The sequence below is a fragment of the Thunnus maccoyii genome, chromosome 9 (genome assembly GCF_910596095.1).
Source record: "Thunnus maccoyii chromosome 9, fThuMac1.1, whole genome shotgun sequence".
Classification (NCBI taxonomy): Eukaryota; Metazoa; Chordata; class Actinopteri; order Scombriformes; family Scombridae; genus Thunnus; species Thunnus maccoyii.
Genome location: NC_056541.1, coordinates 22,949,676 through 22,966,585, shown reverse-complemented (window position 1 = coordinate 22,966,585; position 16,910 = coordinate 22,949,676). Strand labels below are relative to the sequence as shown.

At 41.6% G+C, this 16,910-nt stretch overlaps 1 protein-coding gene across 9 annotated transcripts in view; it reads left to right on the top strand.

Annotated features, from left to right (window-relative positions):
- The window catches only part of rtkna (rhotekin a), a 58,071-nt gene that overhangs the window by 35,674 nt on the left and 5,487 nt on the right, over positions 1-16,910 (top strand). For 8 of the 9 annotated variants that reach the window (XM_042421733.1, XM_042421732.1, XM_042421736.1 and 5 more), the window contains 6 exons: positions 12,586-12,847; positions 13,549-13,602; positions 15,386-15,503; positions 15,606-15,830; positions 16,005-16,099; positions 16,708-16,814. In XM_042421733.1, coding sequence (XP_042277667.1) covers positions 12,586-12,847; positions 13,549-13,602; positions 15,386-15,503; positions 15,606-15,830; positions 16,005-16,099; positions 16,708-16,814 — 861 coding nt within the window. Of the gene's footprint in view, positions 1-12,585; positions 12,848-13,548; positions 13,603-15,385; positions 15,508-15,605; positions 15,831-16,004; positions 16,100-16,707; positions 16,815-16,910 lie in introns of those variants that run through there. The other variant, XM_042421739.1, reaches the window with a different exon arrangement.

Sequence of the window (16,910 nt, the reverse complement as noted above, 5' to 3'; positions counted from 1 at the left end):
AGAGAGATGCTGAAATGCTCGTTCATGCTTATATTACTAGCCATTTTGACTATTGTAATTCCCTTTTTACCGGATTACCTAAAAAGTCTATGAGAAAAGTACAGCTAGTTCAGAATGCTGTGTCCACAATCTTAACTAAAACAAAGAATATGGATAATATCACCCCACCGCTTAAGACACTGCACTGGCTACCTGCATCTTTCAGGATTTCAGATTTTAAAGTTCTTTTACTTGCCTATAAAGCTTTAAATAACCCTGCTCCTCCCTGCATTAGAGATCTTCTTTCATTTTATTTTTTGTCTGTATTGTTTTAAGCGTGCTATGTGAAGCACTTCGGGCTGCGTGTTTGTACGAAGGGTGCTAGCTAAGTTGAGTTGAGTAGTATGTGTGTGTGCAGTGTTGTTGTGTAGACAAGCGTTGGAATAAATGAGTGTAGGAGTTTGAAGTTTTACCCTAGTTTGCGTGCATTTATGTAAATGCAATGTCGGTTGGATCCCCCAATCTGTTAAAGATGTTCTGGAGGGCAGAGATAAGAACCGTACAAACACACACACACACATACACACACACACGCGCGCGCTTATTACGATTAATTATATTCTCTCTCTTGTTCTTCTCGCCTCTCAATCTCAGCTGCCCTTATCCGCCTCCTCGCCTCCCCCAACTCATTTTCTCACTGTCTCTCATTGAACTGACATACATGCTTTTGCACGCACAACAAACACACACAAAGACTCCAAGGGTTAATGTGGGCCATTAGTAACCAGAGCAGGCTGTAAGTGCTGTAAAGTGGCAGAAGGGTGAAACCAAAGTGACAGATTTAGGGACTGTGAGTGGATCTCACCTTACATGTGTTCCCCATGACATTAATATGACCATCATTAATCAAGACAGTGAAACAAAAACTGTTTTTACTATCTTATGATAGCAACATTCCTCACATTAACTCTTGATTCATGGTGATTATTAATTAATAGCATACCGCAGGGCTGTAAAGCTATCCTTCAGAGTAATGCAGTGTGCAGTTTTTTCAGTTTGTGGTAAATACAAATATTGTATTTTCTAAAATCATCTTTTTTTTCTTTTTTAAATAGTAAAATAATTGGTTTTCATCAGCATATATAACATGCGCACACACACACACCCTCCAGCAATGCCTCATCTGTCCCTTTCTTTTTCATTTCACCCTGAGGGCAGTGCTGAGGGTCAGTTTAGTGATATTCAGATTTGCTTAAACTCCGCTCTGAAGTCCTGCAGCTTCATGAATATTATAATAAACCGCATTCACTTCAGGGCTCCTGCTGGTCGATAGTGATTCAAGGACACACATACATACACAGACACGCACATCTTCACCACAACATATCTGCTGCACAGGCATTGCCATCTTTCTGTGTTTCTCTGGCTTATAGACCCTCGTGTCAGACAAAAGCCTTACTGCCCCTCCGACAAATCTCACGTGCGGGCACCACATGTGGTTATATATACACATGTAGCCATATAGTCTAAATAAGGCAACAGTAGCAACAGTGATGAATAATAGAGAGTGATAAAAGCAGCTACAACTACAGAGCCCTTGGTTAGAAATGGAGAGAGAGCACACAGAATGAAAGATGGAGACGGACAGAGGAAATGACTACATTTACATGGATCACTATTGATTAGAGGCTGTGTACAACATTGTCTGATTACTTTGACATCTAGAAGCCCAAATTGGAATACGCATCGGTGAATTGTGGAGTATCACAACTTCAGTGAAGAGAGAATAGTCAACAAAAACAGCACAGATATATTGTATAATGATGGACCATCTGTGTACTTTTAGGGTATAATACCTTGCTAGTGATGCTGCCAGTCAGATTACTGTTGACATCACTACAAATTAGATGTTTTTATTCAGTTTAAATAAAAATAAGTTGGATATAGGTGGAAATATATATGATGAATGATGTATACCTTTTTTTTTAATGTTCAGTTGCCAAAACAACAACAACAATATCTTCCTTTTTCATCCTCTATTCAATTTTAATGGAAGTTGGGAAAACAACAAAGTGTTTATTTGCCACCACCATCTGGTAAACAGAGTACTTGGATGTGTAAGATTGTTTATGGAAAGTTTGTCACAGCTCTGTTTGGCCCATCTGTGCAAGTGTTTAGAGTGTGCTTCTGAATGTGGATAGAGAGCTAAAGCTGAGGAGAAATATGTATTTTCAGATTTATCCGCATTCAAACTGTATGGTGTTTGGATTGAACTGAACCCTCTTTCTGTGTCTGTAGTGTAGAGAGGAAAGCTGAGGTGAAATACAACAGGGAGGAGAGTTTGGCAGGCTTAAATGCTAGTTAGGCCGGCTGAGCTAGTTAGCCCCGATTTCCTCATCCTGATTTCAGACAAGGAGGAAAGCCTGGGATTACTGAGACGAGCACTGTGTGTGTATGTGTTGCAGAAATGGTGTCAGGCTGTTGAAACTGTTAATCAGCAGGGGGGAGTGGGTGCGCTTATTTGCAAAAGTCAACTAATTAGACCTCTATAAATGTGTTACAGTGTGTCGCACAGTATGTGTTCGGATGAGCTTGTGTGAGTGAGATAGCTGGCCACCCCTCACCCCACTATATACGGCAGAGAAGGAGCTTAATGCTACGGGACTCAGCAGGGATGTCACTCTCTTTCAGGAAAACAGTGACACTGTGACCTCTTGCACTCCACGCCCTCTCTTTGTCGCTTTAGCTATTCCTCATCTGCCATTTGTCCCTATTCTCCCACTCCAGTTACACTACAGTCTATCACACCAGATCCCATAGACCATACATACTTTCTATACATCTTATTGCCTGATTGAAAGGTCATTTAATACCACATTTAAAGAGGAAATCTATTAAAGTGCTTCTTCTGTAGAGGTTCAACCTGATTTTGTTTTTGGTGCAGAGCGATTGTTGATACTGATGCAATATGCTCCACATGAATTTGGCATTTTTGCAAAGAAATGGGTGCTGTGAGCACATGCTAGTGTAGTTATTTCAACTCAGGATCTGTGTATTTTTCATTCATCCATGCTATATCGAGGTGCCTGCAAGTCACACATGGAAAAAACTGAAAACATGCAGTCCAAACACAACACACTACACCAACAAAAACACATGATGTTTTGATACAGGCAAAGATGCGAATAAGATGGAGAATATTTTTTGAAAAATTCGACCTGGCAGCCTGGAGACACTGCAGAGATCGAAGCCAGGGCTTGTCATTGTGTCCTACTTCCCTCGCTGCCTCCCCCCTTGCTGTCCCTGATGTTTACCCGAGGTGTGAGGCAACTTGTCACACTGAGAGCCGTCAGTCACTGTGACATTTCCACACACACTGAGTTTGTTTGGAGAAATTAGATTCTTTTTTTGTTCTTTTTTTTTTCTTTTTAGAAAGTTTTTTTTTTTTTTTTTTACTTTAGAATGTGTGGTGCCACATATTCCCCTCACAGCCATATCATCTTAAGCGATAAGTGACGCGGCCAACTTCCGTTCACAGCCTAACGCCTCTCTTCAAACAGTAATTTGATGTGTTAGAAAAAGAACATGCTGTAACGACATGAAAAATTCCAGCACAGAGTGGATTACAATGTCACATCAGTACTTTTTAGCCTCATGTGTATCTTTTAATGTGATTAAATCCCCTTCACTTAGGGATGTACTAGCAGAGTGCTCTCATTTAGAGAGATCACAGCAGTGTTTGATCAGTGGCTTAGAAAGACCTGCTTCATACCCGTTCCTTTTCTAAACCTTTCACTCCTTTCTCTGTATGGGCCTCTGGCTTACAGAAAACGCTGGCTAATCAGTTAATAATACAGTATCAACTTGTATAATAGTCAGTAGCTGTTTTTGCAGCCTGCAGGGCACAACACTTTCTGTGCCAGTAAAGTTCACTGATGAGGTTGCAGCATTGCTGTGTGTGTGTTTCTTAATTCATGAATTGCCTCTCACAGCCCCCAGACGGTCCGGTCTGCCAATTACTCTCGTTAGGGTTTCTCCATTACCGTTTGATTGGAAGAGGAAGCTGCTTGGCAGCAGGTTTGGTTCTCTGTCAGTCCCTTACATTCTCAGAAGCTGTACAGACTGCTATCTTCACTTTAAAGCTGTGAAACATCCAACGATACAGCAGAACTGCTCAAGGATAGAATTATTACCATCACATTTCTTGCAAATAGGTTTGCATTCGGATTTACTACTTCTGTTTACAAGTTTGAAAACTACAATACATTTTGCTTTTACCTTTTTTAGATTCAGCTCTACCACTCCGAGAGGATTTATAACCCAGTTTACATCTGAACATAGCATTATTTTGTTCCCCTCTGGTCCTCTTAGATGTGAGATGGAAGAAGAACATGAGGGGGTCCTGCTGTTATTAGTGTTTTTGTGCTGTTGTTACTCATAATAAACTGCCCTGCAGGTTGAACCTATACCTCTTTTCCAGCCCACAGTTATTTATGAGTCTGCTCTGGAACTTGCACCCAGAGTTTCATAAATCTATACTCTGCAGGCCTGGTGTTGCTTAAAATGCTTTGAGACCACACACAGTTATTGATGTATTAACACACACACAGGTAAACTCATACTTCCTGGTATTATTATCTATACATCGCCTTCAAATGAGTCTGCAGTTTGGTTTGCCTGCCTGCTGCTTCTCCCGGCTCCCGCTGTGCTACTATATGATAATGCAGGCATAGTGTATTAGGTTGAGTGTTCACAGCCGTGTAAGAGCCATCAAGCTTTAGTGTGCCTATAAATTGTTGAAGTGATCACTGCTTGGCAGACTCTAAGCTCCCTGTGCTCTCTTGTAGCTCTAAACAAATTTGTTTTATAGTTTGAAATTCACTCCACTGTTGCTCTCCTTAGGGCCAGCAGCCAAAAAATGCACTTGCAAGTATAAGTGCACACACAGAATAAATATGCACTGATTCGCTTGCATGCACTTGTTTGCATACGAGGCATACTCAGTCGCTTCCTGCCTGTACATAAAACATGATTTAGGACACAACACATATGCATATTCTTTCTTTAGCGTTTTCTGCTGTGACTCCACCTCCTGTGTGCTGGGCCCCAGCTGCATTGAAACACTCTGCCTTTGTGTGAGAACAGCTGGCTGAAAAGTCATTTGGACGCACACATAAGCACGATGTGGACGAGCACTCGCGCAGATACACACATAGTTTTCCATGCACGCAGAGCTGAAACAGTCTCTATTGTCAGCGAATAATTGAATGCATAAGCTGTCGGGAGAGGGGGAGAGTTCACAGTGTTCCAGCTATAAGAGCAAGCAGGTCCAATGTTGAAAATCTATACCGATCGCGCCAATGATGACGTCAGCATGTTGGCACCTATAGACTGGGGCACACAGGTGCATTTTGCCATGTGAGAGGGCCCTGGGTGTGTGTGTGTGTGAAGTGTGCGCTGGCACTGAACAGGCTTAGACTGCTATGTGGCCAGCTATGCTGTCGTAAAAGGCAAATGCAAACACTCCACCCAGTTACTGTTTCTCTGCCCCCCACCCTCCTCCCACCCTCCCTGTCTTCCATGACCAGTACCAAACCAGTTCCCTCCACTGTTTTCTGTTCTGTGTCCTGCTGGCATTCCAGCAGCATCTGCAGTCTGAAACACTGAAGGGACGTTGTTGGATGAATTGAATCATTGTTTTTGAGTGGTTTTGGTTTTTTTTTTGTTGTCTGTTTTTTGTTTTCTCCAAATCTGACTTCAGGCTCTGTCTTCTGTAAATCATTATGCATTTCTGTAACGTGTATACGTGTATTTGTGCATGATGGTGACATGTGTTGTCACTTACAGTCTGTTAAAACGCCTTTTTCTCTGAGATCCTAGCAGTTCAGTCACCCTCCCTTTTATCCATAATCTGCCCACTCTTTCTTTCTCCATCTTTCTTCCCTTTCACCTAATATTCTACCTCTATCTTCATTCTCATTTTCCTCTTCTCTCATTCTTCACTCTTCTATCAGCTAATTTGTAATAGATTTTTTTTCCCCTTTCTTCATTCCTCTCTCACTCTTTCTTGCACTCTCAACTCCTCCCTACTGTACATCTTTAACTGCAAGTGTGCTCTGGGTGGGGGAGAGGAAGAGGGTGAACAAGAGGGAAAGTAGCGGAAGAGGGTGGAGAGGAAGGCGAGGCGCATAGTTGTGGCTAGTTAATTGAAAGCCAGCAGTTTGGCCAGTAAAGTCCCCACGTATGGGAGTGGTCAAGAATTTGCAATTCTTGGTTGCAAATGTGTGTTTGTGAAAAAGAGACAGGGCACATTTGCGTCAATCTTCATGTCTCTAGCCATGAAGATTGACAGATAATGTGTGAGCATGCTTGTGTATTTTTTCTATTTGTCTGCTTTATGTGACTGAGTGAGCAAGACTTTTGCCTTTTTGTCTGAGTGTGTTTCAGTCCTGCTGTCATTATTCTTCACCGTTGTCCTTTCACCTCTTGCTTTTCTACCAGCCTCTTTCACTCTGTATGTCTGACCAACTCTTTTGGTTGTTCAGTCAGTTATGACATCTTGTCGGTTCAAAAAGAAAACCACCCGCAGAGAAGACGAGGTGGGATGTATACTGGGTTAGGAGAACTAGCCTTTAACTTGAGAATGCAGGTACTTTGAGGACAATTCTGAATCCTCTCCTGCTGCTCTGCAGATAACTCTGACCTCTGACCTCCTTATGGAGGAGGACCATCAGAAGGACAATTTCTATTGGTATGAATATTAATGTTAGATGTCTGGTGTGTGTACATGTGTCTGATCGTGCAGGACGTATATAGTTGGACATATATAGTTGAGATTTTTTAAATATAGGGATAATGGTGCACATTTTCAAGCAGTCTCTCCTGGAAAGCATTCATAGTGTTGCACTTAGTTGTTCACATTAGAAGTGACAGAAATAGTTGTGAAAACTGAAAAAACCCTGACTCCTTTCTCACCTCCACACAGCCATCCAATTGCTGCATGAAGTGGGTATGAATGTCGGATTGTTGATTTCAGAAAGTTACATAAAAAAATGGACATAGCTGCTACCCAACTCCAGTGCTGCAAAGATGTGGGAGACGATTCATTCTCTGGGAACCTGAATGCCTGTACAAAATGTCATGGCAATCCATCCAGTAGTTTTTGAGATATTTCAATGTGGAGCAAAGTGGCTGAAAACCCAAAAACTTGACCTCTGAACTAATTTGAAAATGGTGCAAATATGCCCTCTGTGTCAGCTTTATTAATATAAATAATTTTGTTGAGTAAATTAAACACTAGTATAATAACTGCTGTTTCTCCCCTCTGTGACTTCCATTCCCAATTGTTTTTAATTAATATGGTTCTGCTGTACAAAGCAAATTACAACATGTTGTTTCTTGAGGTTTTTAATACTCATTCTGTGTTAAACCTAACCCCGTGGACTAACCCCATGTTATAACCGCAGCCGTCTGGTATGGTCAGGGATAGAGGTCAGAGGTCAAGGGTCAGTGATCTGAACAGGAAAGCCTATTCATGCAGAACAACACATCGTAAACAAACCATTACACACCATCTGCAGCGGCGTCAAATCCCCAACCAGCGCGTGTGTGTTAGTGTCTCTGTGATCACACCCACAGACACACAAGTGAGGATCAACACACACACGGCCAGACGGGACACAGAGGTGACAGAGGAAGTGACCATCTGGCATCTACTGAGGCATCAAATTACCTGCTGAAAGGTTACAGTAGCATTATGCATACGCTGTTTGCGTCATACAGTGAGCCTTTCAAAATATATTGCCAGACGCAAATCTTCATTTATTATTGAAGTGTTTATTGAAACATTTATTTGTAACCTGATGGAATATTTGGACAGAGATCAAACTACCAACCCTGCAATTAATGGCCAAGCTGCTCTACAATCTTTATGATTTAACACAGAAGCTTATGAAATAACTGTCCTGCAACTGTACAGATGCAAAAGTATTCACTTCATGTAAATTCTGTTACAACTCTCTCAAAGTAAATTGCCGACATACCGTTTTGAAGTTTCCTGTCTTTAGCCATTAGTATAACTGTCAAGTTTTGAAGAGACACACTTGTCTCTATATGCCCTCAGTTTGTTCCCTCCCAGAAAAAAAGACTCTTTCTCTCCCAATTATTTCCATGCCTGCTCATTTACAGAGCGTTATGCTTCATTACCTTGGGAGGAAATTTGCTCATAAAGAACCCTCTGCCGCCTTTCTTCTTTTTGCAGAATCTGTTTCTTCATTGCCTGATTGCCACCTCTCTTTTGCCATCCCTTTTCGTTGTTTTTCATCATACGTCATCATTCCATCATTCATGTCTTTTCTTGCAAGCCTAACACCTCTTACTCGTCTTCTTCCCCATTCCTCCCTCGCTCCATTTCCCCCCCACTCTGTACTCTCTTTCAGTTCCCTTTTTCTTTTGTTCTCTACAGTTTCCTCTCTCTTTCTCTGCAACTGCTTTGCACGCTCCACCCAGACCTTTTCACCTTTTCAACCCATATCTCCTCCTTTCTTCTCTCTCCCCCCTCCCTTCTCTTCTCGTCAAGTCTCCCCCCCACTTGTTTTCTTTGACAGCACCCCCCTCCCACCCCCTTCTGTGTCTCTGCTTGATACCCTACATGCGCTGCATCACTGTCGCCCATCCACCCTTCCTTCACCCTCTATCTGGCTGCTGTCCACACTGCCACCATCACAGACAGGCAACCTCTCTGGCACCGCTCACTGGTTTAACACCTGCCACTCCTAAGACACTGTGTGTGTTGTGTGTGTGTGTTTGTGTGTGTGTGTAGGTTACATTTATCTCTCTTTTATGAAAGATTACAAGAAGAAAATTAGTTTATTGTCCTAGACATTTTGTCCTGCCTGTTGTTGTCTGTGTGTAAACTGTGTTGTTTGATGGGTTTACCTCTTAATTCCCTGACTGCTTATATCAGGTTGTTGTACTCGGTTAGCCTGACATACACCCAGACACATAGATTAGAGTTGGATCTAGGCTGCTTGTCTTCTATTCTGAGATCCCCAGAAGGAGAAGTCTGTTAATTTAGTTGCTATAAATACAGGACCTCCTCCTAGCAGGTCACTCTAAGACCTGCTGTATGGAACTGGACTGTGGTGTCTTTGTATGTGTGTGTGTGTGTGTAAATATATATATAAACTGTATGTGTGTGCATTCCTTTAAAGCTGGCTTGCCAGCCTCGGACTCAGTGATGCATGGAGCGTGGTTTGTGGTGCCACAATTGACAAGGACATTTGGACACAGCCTGAGCTGGGCTTTCTCTCTTTTCTCTCTACATCTTATGTTCAATTTTTGATCTCCTTTATTTATCTTTATTGCTTACAACTAAGGATTTTGTGCTTATTGAATAATATATAATTTTGTAAAAAAACTGATTCATTGCTCGATATATAAAATGTCAATAACAATGAAACATTTCAAATTTTAAGCAGAGAGTCCAAATTGGGTTTATTTTTTTGTCCAAAGTCAATTTACAATGATATAAAAGAGAGAAAAACATCAGATCAACAATTAACGACTTCATGAATTGCTTCTACAATTAATCGATGATCAAAGTTGTCATCGGTCAAGTAATCAATGTATCAAATAATTGTTTCAGTGCTGAATCTTGTCTGTCTTCCTCAGAGGCACTAAGACTTATGCATTAAAGATATAGATTCTACAAACAGAGAAACATTTTTATGCCTCTGCACTGGTGGCAGCCGTGGCCAGAGGCATTATGTTTTCAGGTTTTCAGGTCTGTCTGTCCCATTCTGGTGAAAGCGATATCTCAGGAACGCCTTGAGAGAATTTCTTCAAATTTGGCACAAATGTCCAACCGGACTCAAGAATGAACTGATTAAAATTTGGTGGTCAAAGGTCAAGGTAACTGTGCATACGCTATGACAAAGTTGTGTTTATACTGTTGCTGTAAATTCCTGTCTTTTGCAGTCAAGAATACTGTAGTTGTTTCTCAGTCAGTGAAAGTGTTTATTCAATGATAAGTTTATTTGTGTAGCTACAGTACATTTTGCCAAACATCCACAGTGAGTGTTGACTTTGCGAGCTCTGATTATTATCTTCATTAATATAAATGCACTTAATCATGCTGTGTCTGATAATTATTCACTTGGGCAGAGTTTGTGAGGAGTAATCTGCAAATAATCACCTCTGTCCTTTTATTGTTATAGCCTGTTATTGTAGCTGGTGATACTGTAATGCATGTCAGACAGGATTTTAATGTTCTAGTGGTTTGGTAGAGGGACTATATTTTGATCTTATGTGTGATTTACAGCTGTTAGTGTAGCTTTCACCACTATGCAGAACCAGTGTGGTTGTATCCTAAGAAGCGAGTTAGTTTTTCCAATACAGCGGTTAATCGAGAACTACATGAAACCACATTTTGTGAAGGGCACTGCATCCAAGCAAGAGTCTGTGTCCAAATGGGGATTTTTGTGTCCAAACCACATTCATTCCTCTCCCACTGAACCGCTGTTGAACATAGTGTGGGGCTCATGCAAAGAGAAAGACAGGTAGAAAGGAGGAAGGGGTGTAAAGAAGAAAGAAAAGCCGATTGAGGACAGTGAAGTGGAACGGAGTGTGAGCAAAGGCGGAAGAAAATGAGCAGTGAAAGTATAAAAGCTTAAATCAAAAGAATAAAAAATTCATAAGAATCAGGCAGAGAGAGAGAGAGAGAGAAGATAAATGAGAAATATCAGAGTAGGGCAGGGGAAGGTGCATTTATCAGGCAGAGAGCGGGGTGGGGGAAGAAGGGCAAAGGGAGCATTAGAGACTATTTGTGGGTAGAGTATGAGCTCGCTAATGTATCACTGTAGAGGACAAGCAGACACACATGTCCGCAAACACATACACCAGCAGATAGCCAGATGATTTGCACCGTTTGTTTGTTCGTTCATTCATTTCAAACACCAGTGCTTTCCTAATTTGTTTAACCAGTTCTTTAAAGACAACTTTACTGATCATTATTCCTGCGATCAATAAGTAATTGATGTGCAAATGCATGATTCAGAGGTGTTGTAGTTTGAAACAGAGCACTGCCACCAACACTCAAGGTCAGCCCGGCTTTGCTTTTGCTTGATTCCCGGATTCCTTTGAATTTTCTCTCATCCCTCTCAGCTTATATGTTAGTTCCTTCCCCTTTTGTCTACTGTTTTAAGTTCAGGCATCCAGTATTTCTGTTTTGCTGACAGAGAGAGGTGGGACTTTAGGGATTTGTTTTAATTCTGGACAGCTTCACCTCTCCCACAGGAGGAGCCAGACAGTTTGGGATTTAGGAACCTTTACTGTCTGCGCGTATTTATGTGTATGTATTCATGCATGCATACGTGAGTGTAAGGGGTGTTTTTAATCACAGGCAGGATGGCTGTCTTACTGTCTTTAGTTTTTCTATTGTCTATTTGTCTGTCTGGTTAAGGTTAGAGCGAGGGATTGCAAATGCATTATGTCAACAAAGGTCCTCATAACTATAACTTTATAGGCTAGTGGGGAAAAAAGGTCAAAACTAATTTGTGATTATCTTGACTTAACAAGCTTTATGTTGTTCAAAACCAATTTATACATATCAAATAATATAAAATATTGCATGTTATGTACATTTAATATAAATATTATATGTTATTGTCCTAATCCAAAGAAATTTTATGTCAATTTCACAATGTTTAAATACCAGCAAAATGGCTTTGAAAGGTTGTTTTCTTTTTTTTTATGTTTTTGTATGGGATGCAATGGAAATGAGTTCCCATGGCCATAACCACATAATAGATGTATTAAAACAGCAGTGCTTGACAAATAAGTATTCAAGAGTGTGTGTAAAGACTAGCCTCACAAAAAGCAAGTCCCCATGACGTAAATCATTAAATTTTAGGGTGATGACTTGGCTTAAGATTAAGGCAAGGTTAGGGTAATGTTAGGGTAAGGTTTGGGCAAGTTAGGCAAGTAGTAGTATTGTGTGTGTGTGTGTACAATTGTGTATCTGGGGTTTCTCAGTCAAGCTACAGATGTTCAATGTTTGACAGCTTCATTCTTTATTCTCTCACTTGAGATGTGTTGCTCCCTCTGTGAGTGTGTGTGTGGTGAGTAAGTTTGCACTAAATGATTCAACATCTACGTGTCTGCTCAGTGGGGGGTGGTCTCAGTGGTGAGAGGGCATAAGGCCATGTGCTTGAATATTGTCTGTGCCAACACTCACACACACCAATGAACACTTCAGAGTGCTTTCAGAGACACGCCTCACTAATGTATCCACAAGAGAGCTGAAATCTACAGCAGACGTACGCTCTCTCGTTAAATCTCACTTCCATCTTTGCATTTCTTCTCTAAAACTCTCCTCTGTATTTCACCTGTTCTTGCCAAAAATTCCCCTCTTTGTATGACTATCAGAGAAGTCATGCCTATTATCTACCTCACTCTCAATTCCCCCTTTTAATAATGTCTCCCACTATTTGCCAAAAGACAAAATTCTTTCAGATGTTTCATTATCTGTCACTGAAGCTCCTGCCTGATTTCCTGTCTCACGCCCTCTCTTTTTTTCTCTCTCTTTCTCCACCATCCCCTTTGCAGGACAGTGACATCCAGAAAAAAATCGACCATGAGATCCGGATGCGCGATGGGGCCTGCAAACTGCTGGCTGCCTGCTCACAGAGAGACCAGGCCTTGGAGGCAGCGAAGAGCCTGCAAACCTGCAGCACCCGTATCATGGCCTATATGTCGGAGCTGCAGAGGATGAAAGAGGCTCAGGTCATGCAGAAGGTCACGCGGAGATCATCGGATGCAGGGCCGATGGACGACAGACTCCCGTGTAAAGGAAAAGTGGCCATCTCAGGCAAGTAACAAATGACAATATGTATTTACGAAAAGGAGATAAATTGAGGAATTTGTGAAAAGCAAAAGTTCATGTATATCTTATATTTGAAATGTGGTACTCTGGTGAGCAAAAGACTGCAATAAGGAAGAGAAATGGAGAGAGTCTTTGCCATCCCTTTAGTGTTCTAATTGAATGCAGAGCTTGTCAGGCACAGGCTGAGATCCAGCTTCCTCTCTCTCTCTATTAGAGGATGTTTCATTCTCTGTTTATTGACCGCAGTGAACGTGGTGGCTTGCAGATGCTGCCCATCGCAAAATGACGGAGGGCAGTCAGATTAATGACTATCATGGACACACTGCAGAGATAATTCACACCAGGGAGCATGACAATAGGGTGCCCAGTTATTGTTGTCATTTTATTTGGTTTTTCAATGTGATGAGAAAGTAAAGAAAGGAATATTAATGAGTTGTGGGGCTGGGATGGGTGTGTTTGTGGGTTCAGGTTCATGGGGTCATTTTCTGCAAGCCATGGTACCCAGCTGGAGATCACTCAAAATGCACCCATACACAATCAGTAATTAGCTGTGGATAGTTTAGCCATTGACTGAAAGCAGCATGAGCAAAAGGACACACACACACACTCAGAAAACCACATATCAGTTGGACAGTAACGGTGATTAACATTTTTGTGGTCTAATCTCCTGCCTGTTGTCGTTACAGATCTTCGTATCCCTCTCATGTGGAAAGACACAGAGTACTTCAAGAACAAAGGAGGTGAGGAGCCACCTCTGTATGCGTGTGAAGAATTTCATCAGTGGTTTATTAATGATTTATATCCGTAGTATTTATTAATGAGGTAGTGGTACGTGGTTATCAAATGTGTAATTCAAAGATCTGAATTTGTGTGAAAGCCTTGTATAATCACAGGAATGAGTAAAGGATTCCTCCTGACTACAGAACAAAAATCACTTTTTATCATTGGCCAGAGGGTGAAACACAGATGCTAGACTTTTAGTTACATATTTTAAAAATATGCTGACCAAAGAAACTCAGTGAACTCTACAGACAGACCATACAGCATGACATTTTTATACAGGGTCCATAGCACAGTTCCTGGAGCTGATCATTACAATCTGTTGCAGCTTCCCAGATTTCTCCATATTTTACAGGAACTGAATTTTTTTTTAGATGTGAGAAACTCCTGGCAGCACAACCTGACCCACTGCTCAGTCCTTTTGGCTTTGCCTCTTGCCTCTGCAAAGCAGCAGCACACAGGCGCTGAACTGGGTCATTATTAGTAGGACAAAGAATACTGTAAGGGAAAGCAAACGAACTCTTCTGTGCATTTTAAGGAACTCCCCTAGTATTTTCTCTTGTGAACTAGGTCATTTTTAAATATTTTCATGGCATTTCAGAATCCAACAGTGCACTGATTATACAACAGAGTATAATCTTTATATTGACTTTTTGCTGTCCCGCCTCCTCTTGATGGAGTCAATGTGGGTTAACTCCCATGCACTCATTATAACAGTCTCAGGGCTCATTCTCTCCCTTGGCAACTTGAATGGTATTAATCTGCATGACCTGTGCATATAAATGAACTCAGGAGACAGGTAGTAGACTCTTAACAAAGCATAATGAGGCTGTTAGTCAAGGTCATTAAGCACACTGAGACGTAAAACTGAGCCCAAGAGGCATGGAGGAGGTAAAGCATGTTCCTCTCTCTCATGTCCAGTCATATTTTCAAGTGGAGTGTTGAGCCCATACTTGGAATAATAAGTTTGAATATTAAGTGTCAATGTGAGGTTGATGGGGAAGCGCACAATCAGGAACAGACCTCATCTCTCAGCCTTGTCGGTTGTAACCTTGAATTTTTATGCGAAGTGGCAAAATGATCACCTGAATTTTGTTATCCTTTTCGCTTACAAGAGAAGAAAAAGTAGTCGACCAATAATACCCATGATGCTATTTCATATTTCTTCCTTCTCTTCATTTCTTCCTTATGGATATGATGGTGTTGCCTCTTGACACAAGGATTTGCCAAATTGCTCATATTAATTTAAGAAGAATTCCTCCTAAAGGGTGTTATAGCTTCCATACAATGCATGTTTTTTTACAATACCTATAGGAGCCAAAGGATTGTTATACAGCTCTCATTGGCTGCTGCAACATTAAAGATCATTCTGCTTCAGTTTCAACCACAAAAAAAAGCCAACAACGCTTCAGAGGAATTCTTGGCACGGCTGGCCATTGAGATTCCTGAACTGAAACCAACAACAGTAGAAGTGCTCGTCAGCCAGGTGAAAGAGCTGATTTTCTTTAAACTCTAACTGCTCGAGTCATATGCCCTCTCTAGCCCCTGGCATCAACACTCTGTTATTACAGTCACCTGCAGTATATCATGAAGGATGAACTGCTTTGAAGATGAAAAAGAGTTTCAAAGTAATGTGGCAGAATGAAAGCTGATGTGGTGTTTCACAGATATTGTTTTTCTTTGTCACACTAAATCTCTCCTTTTTTTTTGCCCTGTTCCTCTTTTTTTGCCCTGCCTTTGTAGAGTTACATCGATGTGCAGTGTTCTGCCTTCTGCAGCTGGGAGGAGAGATCTTTGACACAGACATGGTGATAGTGGACCGGACACTCACCGATATTTGCTTTGATAACACCATCGTATTGTAAGTCGCCTCTATAACCATACAGCAACATAATCTCTCATTGTTAAAGAAAACACTCACATGCTTGTGACTGATAGTCATCATTTGTGTATCTTTTCATAGTAGTGAAGCCAGCCCAGGTTTTGAGTTGCGTGTTGAGCTGTACAGCTGCTGCTCAGAGGATGACTACTCAGCAGGGAGCACTCCCAGGAAGCTAGCCAGCAAGCTGAGCTCCTCACTGGGTCGATCAGCTGGGAAGAAACTCCGTGCAGCCATGGAGCCGGGGCCGTGTAGTCCTGTGAGCAATGGAGGGGCTGCTCCTCTCCTGCTGCCAGTTCCCTCTGTACCGTGAGTTTGCTCTGAAATATGAACTAGTTTACATTTTATGCCAGATAGATATTGAACAGAGGGAGAACAGACAGAAAAATACTTTGTTTCAGAGAAAACACAATTTTCACTGTAAACATGGATACTAAAAAAAACATCAAATACATTTCTGTCCATTCTCTTATATGTTTGCAGGGGCCCCAAGTACCACCTCTTAGCTCATACCACCCTGTCACTGTCACACGTCCAGGACAGCTTTCGCACACATGACCTCACCATCTCAGGCAACGGTGAGTGGCAGCCTCCATCAATCTGTCCCTTCACCATCTTTCTCTTTTCTCTGCCAAAACAGCCATCTGTCTGTTTTTTTTCTTTTTGGCCTTCTCTCACTTATCACTTCTCGTCTTGCTTCTCCTTCCTGCATTCTAATAATTTCCCTTAAACCACCTCCTTACCCCGCCCCTTCCTACTCCTCCTCCTTCGCCTTCCCCTTCCTCTCTGTCTGCCCATGTTCTCTGACAGACAGCTATTGTCAAGGTCACAGTAATAAAGGCTGTGCTAGTGAGGTGACTGCTGTGTAAAGCTGTAATGATGTGGGCTAACAAGGGCCCAGACCCTCAGACAGACAGGCCCCTAGTGTTTTATTCATTGACCCTTCAGACTGCTGTAAAGTTTCATTGCTGCACTTCATGACAGTCCCTGCAGCTGCCAGTCTCTTACACCCCAGTGCCTTGTGGTGTGTGTTAAAGGGGGGGTACTGTAATGTTAGGATGAAGTGTGTGTGTGTGTGTATATAGATTCATTAGTATACATGTTTGTGTGTGAGTTTTGAATGCTTTATGGGAATTTCTTTATTTATTAATGTTGTTTATTTTTGCCCATCCATCTCTCCTTATAGAAGAGTGTTCGTACTGGCTGCCGCTCTATGGCAGTATGTGTTGCCGCCTTGCAGCTCAGCCTCACTGTATGACCCAACAGATGATGAGTGGATGTTTGAAAGTCAAGGTAAGTTGGAGATTTGTGTGTGTGTGTGTGTAGCAATGATGGGGGACTACTTCTGTCAATATTTTTTTGGCTTTTGTCCTGATTTATTTCTGTGCT